Below are 9055 nucleotides of genomic sequence, written 5' to 3'. Positions count from 1 at the left end.
CAACTAGCTTATAAAATACATCAGCCTCACACTCTCTTATCACCAGACAAAACATAAATACCAATATGCAACAATATAGCACCAATATAATAAACGGGGTCACCGCTGCAAGAAACTTCCTTGCATACTTATGGGTTAATTTGCAAATAACACATAATTGTACCTCCATAACAAGGCCAACAAAATATAGTATATTATTAAAAAAGAAAATAATTGATTATCCCACGAGACACTAAACCAAACAATTCTATTTATGAAATCCTAACAACACCAACCACACGACGTGATGCGTCCAATCTTTATAGTAATAATAATACATGAGATCACGATAGCACGCGTTGCTGCGCCCTTCCATATTTGATGCAATTATCTAATATTTTAGAAGCATAAAATACGATAAGGACAGAATATATGATTTGTCCATTTTATATGGTTCAACTATAATTATTAAAAAAAGTCACATGTGTCAACTACTCCCTCCGTTCCAAAATAAATGACTCGACTTTATACTAACTTTAGTACAAAGTTGGGTCATCTATTTTGGAACGGAGGGAGTATGTTTTATATCTACTGTTGTAAAATGTTAAAAATTGTACAACAGCTCATGTTTTTTTTGCGAACTACACATGCGTATGTTTTTTCTTCTTCTAGCCAAGTGTGTAGCACAAAATCTGTTTAGAGGTGGAAACGGTTGAGTTTAATAACATCATGTATGTCTTGACGCCAGAGCATGTTTGGTTGATTGCCTGAATTTTCACAATGTGTACATTTGCCATTTTTTCGTTCTCAAGAAAATGGTGTTGATTCAGAATTCTTCTAGTCACGCAGTGCCAGTTTTGATAGGTCTGAAGGCGGAACTATGGTATGCATTGGATTTGGCTCAGAGGATGAACCGTGATTGTAATCCCTGATTGAGTAATACAAGAATTATAGAGAATTTAGCTTGGTGCTGATTGCTTTATTGCCAAGCGCGAAGCAGACTAGAGAAAGCAAATCACTCGACATAGAGCAACTTCTCTCTTGCCTTGCGCACCACAGCAGATCAATCAATGATTACGTTCATCCATGGCCCCCGATCGTGGTACATCAAGCAGCACGAATCCTAAAGCTGTGGTCTCCCGATCGTTCTGGAAGGCTCGAGGCCTCATCCGATCTCCCCAGAAGCTTCTAAACCCTCTTCACCATCCCCTCCCGCAAGAAAGCCTTCCCGCTCCTCCTTTACAAAACCCCCGTCTCCCTCCATTTCCCACCCCCGTCTCGCTCAGCCACAAGAATCCAAAATCATCACCCACCACAGAGCGAGAGAGAGAAGAGAGAGAAAGAGGAGAAAGAGACCATGGCTTCCGCCGTCGATTGCAAGGGCAAGGAAATCGCGCCGGCCAGCCTCCTCAAGTCCGGTGCTCCCGTGGCCTTCCGCTCGGTCCACTCCCCCGCCGTCACCGCCGCCCGCCGCCCGTACAACACCCAGGCCAAGGAGGTCAGCCGCTACGACGACGACGACGACGACTACAGCGGCCGCGACCTCGTCATCCCCAGCTTCTTCTCGCAGGGTATGCTTCCCTTCCCCACCTGTGGACTGGTGCGCCGTTTCCTTGCCTTCGCTCTGAAGTATCAACATCGCAGCGTTCTTATCTGCTTTTGCCGTCCTTGGTGCTGATTCTGCAGACGTGATCGACCCGCTCGGCGCGCCGACCAGCATGGCCCGTCTGCTGTCTCTGATGGAGGACGTCGCATCTCAGACCGGCGGCCTCTCCTCCACTGCTGGGGCTGGCGCGTCGCGGCTCGGACGCTGGGTGGCCAAGGAGGACGACGACGCGGTGTACCTCAAGGTGCCGATGCCGGGGCTGACCAAGGAGCACGTGGAGGTGCGCGCGGACAAGAACATCCTGGTGATCAAGGGCGAGGGCGAGAAGCAGCCCTGGGACGGCGACGACGACGACTCCGCGGTGCCGAAGTACAACCGCCGCATCGAGGTGCCCTCTGCTGACGCGTACAAGATGGACAAGATCAAGGCCGAGATGAAGAACGGCGTGCTCTGGGTCACCCTGCTCAAGGTCAAGGAGGAGGAGCGCAAGGACGTCTTCCACGTCAAGGTCGAGTAGTCCTTGTGGATGTGGTAGTGCTCATGGAGGATGGCCGGCGCGAGAGTGTGAGAGATGCCCTGTTTATGTGGTCATGTTTGGTGTCTTTCTTCCTTGTTTTGCTTCGTTGATCGTCTTGCATCGAGTAGGTGAAGTTGGCCGCGAACTCTGATAGTTTCCTCAAGTTTGGCATATGATGAACTGATTTGGTGGTGAAATTGGTCATGAAATTCTGTTGATTTCCTCAAATTTGGCATATGATGAACTCATTTGGTGCTGAAATTGGTCATGAAAACATGTTGATCTCCTTAAATTTGGCGTGCTGGACTAATTTGGTGGTGAAATTGGTCAAGAACTTTTCAAGTTTTGCCTGATGAACTGCTTTGATTGTCTTAAGCTAGTCTTGCCTCTATATCTTTCCTCGTTCTTCATCTGTACTTATTGCTTTAAACTTTCTGTAAAAAGCTGGGCATTCTCTGAAAAAATTGATTGATCTCCTCGATTTTTGACGACATGGAGCTGGTGAACTACTTTGATTGTCTTCAGCTATTTTCCCCTGTTTATCTTTCCTCGTTCTTGATCTGCATTGCTTTAAGCTTTCTGTAAAAAGCTGGGCATTCATGCAACCTCTCTGAAAATTTGACTGATTTCCTCGAGTTTGACGTCACGGAGTTGGTGAACGGGCAGTTACGGGTTGATGATTTTTGCTTGCTATTCCGTGATTACTTTGTGGTTATCCTTGAGTTTAACTTCGTGCAAGAACAGCATCTGTTCCAGTTTGTGCTTACGGGTTCTTGCGTGAACAGACACATGAGATAGGCGTTTCTTTGTTTTGGTGGTTCCTGAATGTTTTGTATTTATCCTACAGTATGTGTTTACTTCTTCATATTATCAACTCTACTTTTGGTGGAGAAGTTGATCCTTAACTCTGTCGATTTTCCAAAAAGAATAAAAGCGTATGATGAACTACTTTGCTGGTGAAAATTCGTGATTAAACTTTGTTGATTTCCTCTAGTTTGAGGTAATGAACTGATTTGGTAGTGAAACTGGTCCTGAGCTTATTTTTTAGAAATGGTCAAGAACTTGTTGATTTCCTGAAGTGTGACGTGATTATTTGATTTGTGGTGAATGTGTTGCTTGTTCCGTGGTGTTGATCTTCTGTGTTACTTTGTCAGAACAGTAACAGTAACTGTTTGTGTTTGTGGTTGTGGCGTTGTTATGTGGACAGCTATATAAGACATGACATATTCCGTGGTGTTAAAAACAGAGTATGCACGAAGAAAAAGCAAGAGGCAATACACACAAGAAATTGGCACTTTTACTCTTCTATCCTTAGTTCAGTCCCAGCAAATGGTTTTATCTTTGGCTTTTGGCGCTGCAACTTTTTAGTTTCCTCAAGTTTGGCATATGATGAACTGATTTGGTGGTGAAATTGGCCATGAAGCCGTGTTGATCTCCTTAAGTTTGGCGTGCTGGACTAAATTAGTGGTGAAATTGATCATGAACGGTGTTGATTGTATCAAGTTTGATCTCGCCTGTCTATCTTTTCTCGTTCTTGATCTGTATTGCTTTAAGCTTTCTGAAAAAGCTGGGCATTCATGCCTACTCTCTGAAACTTTGACTGATCTCCTCGAGTTTGACGTCATGGAGTTGGTGAACGGGCAGTTACGGGTTAATGATTTTTGCTTGGTGTCCCGTGGTATTTATCCTCTGTTTTACTTTGTCCGAAGAGTAACTATTCGTGTTTGTGCTTGTAGCGTTTTTGTGTGCACAGTAACGGAATTTCAGTATGCACGACGAAATTGGTCAACAACTCTGTTGATTTCCTCAGTTCGACGTGATGAACTGAATTAGTGGTGAATGGGCAGTTACTCATTCTTGTTGCTTGCTGTTTCAGTCTGTAGGTATAGTATTCTTGCGAGCAGCCATATGAGATGGCCGTTTGTTTATCTCATGCTTTGTGATCTTCTTGGTGACAAACACAATCGGAATAGATTGTTTGTCTCATGCTTTGTGATTTTCTTGGTGACATACAAAATAGAATTGCAGTATGCACAACGAAAAGCAATTGGTTTTATCTTTGGCTTTCGGCGCTGCATTTTTTCCCCTTTTCTATTAGATTGAAGTCCAGCAGCGGGTTTTACTGTACATGATTTACCAGATGATCGCTGAGAGAGGGCGTGACAGGAACTGGAAAAAATATACAATTATGCTCACGCTAGATCTCCCATGGAGGCATGGCGATTCCAGAGGCGATGAACCTGGAGGAGGTTGAACGCCCATTCGGGGTCGCATCGGCCAGTTCCATCGAGCGAACCCAAGCAACTGGGGTGATGTTCGGGCATCAAGTAGCCGCTGCAAACTCTTGCTAGGTCTTGGACAGCCGACGGTGGAGCCGCAACCACATGAAGAAGCGACATTTGGGGAGAGGGGTCTTCCCAACAAACCGCAATGGCGAGGGTGCCAAATCCATGAACTGTCGTCTGTAGGCCAAGGAGGTAGTGAAGTTCCACAAGCTGTGACCAAGGTCGATGAAGTCCTGCAGAAGGGTGGAGGGGGCCGGCCTTAGCGGTGACGAATCAAGGCATCGTCCTGGATGGTATCCCAAAGTGTGCAATTCTTCCAACGAGATATGGTGAATAGCTTTGGCCAGAGACGGCGGGGCGACTCGGTCCCGTTCCACGAGTCTCGAAAAATCGATGTGCTTTCCTCATCCATTGTCGATCTTGGTCACAGAAGCAAAAATGTCTTGGTCTTGGGGGAGCGGGGCAACTCCATGCCACGACAGGGTAAGTTGACTGTCGTCTAAGTTGTAGCCTAGCTGAAATGATTCAGACTTGCACGCCGTGCCCATGCTGAAGCATGTGCGTGCATATATGTTGTTTTTTATTTTAAGATGAGAGAAGAAATGACAATGGGTTTTACATCGAGCTCGTTGCAATGCTTTATACAGAGAAAGACCTTTCATAAAGACTGTAACCCTTTGATCATTGCATATCTCTATTAGATTTGACTGTAGAAGATTAATTGTGAAGTGATATGCAACACCATTCACATAGGGAGAGTCTCCTTTTCCTGCATATTTGAATGCTTGTACGGCTTCCCAATGATCAGGAAAACATAGAACACTTTTTTTGTATGGATGATTGGCTATGATTGCTTCAGGAGGTTGCGTGGCTATCAGAGAGCGAGACTGAACAATGAATGGATAGTGCCACATGGCACATAGTCTTGTGCGGAGCTGGGCATCACCCATGAACACATCTTTCAAAAAATTATTGCTGGCATTCATTGTACAATGCATACGCGAAAAATCAATTGATAGTGAGTGTTTCAGTAATGCAAGTAGTTCAAAGGAAACATTAATATTGATTAGGACAGTGGCCTAATTTATGATCTAGACGTGTATAAAAGTTGATCTAAAAGTGGTTACTTTTGTTCTATATGCCTTTTTCCCGTCACAACATGGCAAATATTAGAACAAACAACAGAAATAATCATTTTAAATAGAAAACAATTAAATTTGGTGTACAAAGCTTGCATATGCAGGAGAGGACTATGTTGAGTTGAAAATAATTAATTGTAGCATTCATGGATTGCTGTAGACCAAAATTTGTTGCATATTAGCATTCATGGAAAGGTAATTTCGTTTACTTACCTATGCTCAAGCTAAACATGCAGAAAGCTTTAGCATTTATAAAGAGAGTGGCTTAATTTAGGATCTGAAAATTTCATGTGGGATTTGCCAATTTTGTCACCCATTTCTATTTATTTATTCAGAGGATTGAGCAGCTGAGAGGCTGTATACCTTAGTGATTTTCTTGTTGGACCTGCTGATCGGCATTTAAATGCTATACTTGTGTTTATTGTACACAACATGTGGAAGAAAAAAGATATATATATATATATATATATATATATATATATATATATATGTGTGTGTGTGTGTGTGTGTGTGTGTGTGTGTGTGTGTGTGTGTGTGTGTGTGTGTGTGTGTGTGTGTTTATTACAAAGGAGGAACTGCAGAGAAAAGTGCAAAGAAGGAGCGACTATTAGCAGCCACAAAAGGGGATCTGTGGATGATCTACTATCTTTGTCCTCCTATATGTCCTTCAGAAAAAAATTGCTAAATTTGAATGGAAACATAGACTTTTGTAGCTACAAGTATAGATAACAAAAGGAGGAAGAAGATACCCCGTCGAATAACACACAAATAAAAACATCGATTCGGTATACGAACGAATAACTGGCAAAAAGAAAGAAAAGAAAACATAGTTGCTATAGAGAATTATTGGCTACGAAGTTTCAGAGGTAATTAACAGTAATTAAAAAGCAAATAGCCGGTTAGAAAATACCCCGCCGGCCTGGAACATCGAAAAATAATTAATTGGAGGTATTTTTGACTTCATATGGGTGCTCAAACGACCAGTTACGGTCATATGGAACGTCGTCGTTCGCTTTGTGGAGACACTCGTTGTGGTCGCCAGGTGAAACGACCGCTCGTACGAGCGCTAGGCTTTCTTTTGCTCCGATCCTCTTTTACTTGTGGCCATGAGCTCAGACGACTGGGGCGGTCGTATGGAACATCGTCTTTTCTCCTGGAGCAAAACTGCATAAAAATTTTGTGCTTCCTCCTCGCGTTAGGCAAATATCAATATTGCAATAAAATAAGAGCATATGTGCAACAAAATGCAGCCCACCAATATGGTATAAATTTTACTTACGAAAACCACATGAAACCAACTCAAATAGCAACTACTCAAAATAAAAAAAAAGTGTCAATGCAATCATGAATCCATCTAGACTCAAGACACAAACCTACGAAAGACACCTACAAACTTCCAGATTGCCTCCCAGCCTCCCGGGTAGTGCTTTCTTTAAAGCCATATAGCTAGGCTTCAGTGCTCCGTAAGGTCATCCACCCGAATCCCAAGGGATATCAACCCCGAGTTGGATGCCTACCTCCATCCGGGGTTTGGAGCACCTCATAGCAGAGCTTGGTCGAAGGTACACTCGCTCGTACGGTGCATTGGCATCATATATGTAAATTCATACTCACTCTTGGGCGAGTACCGATGCACCAAGCTAGTTGGAGATGTCTGAAAAATTAGCGGTTGCAACTTCACAATAACTTTATAATCAATAGGATGAGGAGCTGCAGGTAAGTCATAGCCTTCATCTCATCAAGCTGCGCATTAATTATGTCAAAACAATTACAATTGGTGGGGGTTTCTGGACAACAGTTGTTCCGTCCTTCCCCTCCATGATCCTCTGGATCATCATTTTCTGAACATTTTTTTCTTGTGGCTCGATGATAATTTCTTCATGTTCCTGCATAAGGTTATTTCCTACGAAATATTGACTTGGGAGATGGCGGACATCCGCTTCTCATAGTTCATAACTAAAGAATTTTCATCAAAATTATAATCTAAACAAAATTTATAAACCTGCCCCACAAAGTCTTCATGCTTAGTCACTGAAGTATATTCTTTGAGAAACTTGTCAATCCACTTTAAAAGCTCAAATGATCTAATCAATAACATCATCTCCCCAATTACCTCAATATCTTCAGGAGGATATTCATCACGGTTGTATGCTCTCACAACCGGATGTGGGTGATCTCTACAACAAAAACTCATGTGGAAAATAGATTGGCACTGTATGCAACCTTTACGGATATCATTAGCTATAATGTCTAGTTTCATAAATTTCTCACCCATTTCCTTACCTTTGTTAGTATTCCAATATTCTTGTAGTATCCTCTTTGTTTCATAGTGTCGTTCCATTGCAGCCTCTATGTCTTCGTCCCACATCTCAAAGCAAGACATATATTTTTTTTCTATTTTTGGGTTAAGGGGGAAAACGGTAAGATAAATAGCAACAAACAGAAATAAACTAAGTGCGAGTGGGTAAGTAATGACCAAGCGTTATGCTCCCCGGCAACGGCGCCAGAAAATGCTTGATGGCCTGCAAGTGCACATAGCTGTTGTAGCACTTCTGTTGTGATAAGTGTTGAGCCCATGTGGAGGAAATAGGAAGACACCACAAACTCTGCAACTACGTTGTCACTTTCATGTAGCCATGTATGTACCCAAACCGAAGTTTGAAAATAGTCTACTCTATCGTTGCTAGAAAAACTAGATAAAAAGAATAATTAACTAAATTATTAACAAGAATAGTAAATACAGTAAATAAAAGACACTAAGTTAGTAGGGACAATGCTTGAGTAGTAAGGTGTTCTCGAGGGTTCTGGAATCACTACCACATATGAACTATTATATCCTCTAGTAACTGATCAAATGCATAAGTGGGCGGAGCCGGGTACATAACACGTTCTACTCGAGGTAGACTTCGTGCCACGCACGCCACCATCATGGTCTCCCCCATAAGGTTACAACTAATGATAATTAAGGGTTGCCCCGTGGACATGGTCTCTCTAAGGGTTCTCCGTAATTCCCCAATACTTTGCAAAGGCGAGGAACCGAGGCTTTTACTGTCACCTCAAATTACCCCAATATCCCCAACTATCACAAGGACTATAAGATACTTCACGACACAAAGGCACAAACGTTCTCCTCTCAACAGTGGTGAAGGCCACTAACTTGAATTGTGAACAACTAATATTCGATCACAACAAATATCATAAAGGGTTCAACCATATCCTCAAGAACTAGTACAACTACTTAATCAAACACATGAAGGTTAGGGGAAAGTTACAAGCCGGTGAAGGGAGAAGGAATGGTGGTGATGACGAAGGCGCAATGATGATGATGATGGTGATGGTGATGGTCGCGCCTGGGATGATGGAGACGGGGGCGCCAACTATGGTGGTGGTGCCGACGCGAGGGCACAGACCTGATGGCCGATGCTCATGGTGGTGGAGCCTCCTCCTTCTTCCCTTGTTTGTTGTCCCTTCTTCTTAGGTGTGGAGCAGGAATGGAGATGGCTTGTGGATGAATGAGATGTGATGGAAT

At 43.1% G+C, this 9055-nt stretch overlaps 1 protein-coding gene across 1 annotated transcript; it reads left to right on the top strand.

The window, feature by feature from the left end:
- Positions 1-1237: 1237 nt before the first annotated feature.
- On the top strand, positions 1238-2376 carry LOC123152330 (26.2 kDa heat shock protein, mitochondrial-like). The gene is made up of 2 exons (XM_044571906.1): positions 1238-1550; positions 1666-2376. The coding sequence occupies exons 1-2, from the start codon at positions 1337-1339 to the stop codon at positions 2100-2102; spliced, it is 651 nt and encodes a 216-aa protein (XP_044427841.1). The 5' UTR covers positions 1238-1336; the 3' UTR covers positions 2103-2376.
- Positions 2377-9055: the final 6679 nt, after the last annotated feature.

This window comes from Triticum aestivum, chromosome 7A (assembly GCF_018294505.1).
Source record: "Triticum aestivum cultivar Chinese Spring chromosome 7A, IWGSC CS RefSeq v2.1, whole genome shotgun sequence".
Lineage (NCBI taxonomy): Eukaryota > Viridiplantae > Streptophyta > Magnoliopsida > Poales > Poaceae > Triticum > Triticum aestivum.
This window is presented reverse-complemented; position numbering and strand designations above follow the sequence as displayed.

Excerpts from the sequence above, each read along its gene's own strand:
- LOC123152330 (XM_044571906.1), top strand. The coding sequence starts at position 1,337 with ATGGCTTCCGCCGTCGATTGCAAGGGCAAGGAAATCGCGCCGGCCAGC. Across the intron at positions 1,551-1,665 it reads CCCCAGCTTCTTCTCGCAGG|ACGTGATCGACCCGCTCGGC; the intron begins GTATGCTTCCCT and ends CTGATTCTGCAG.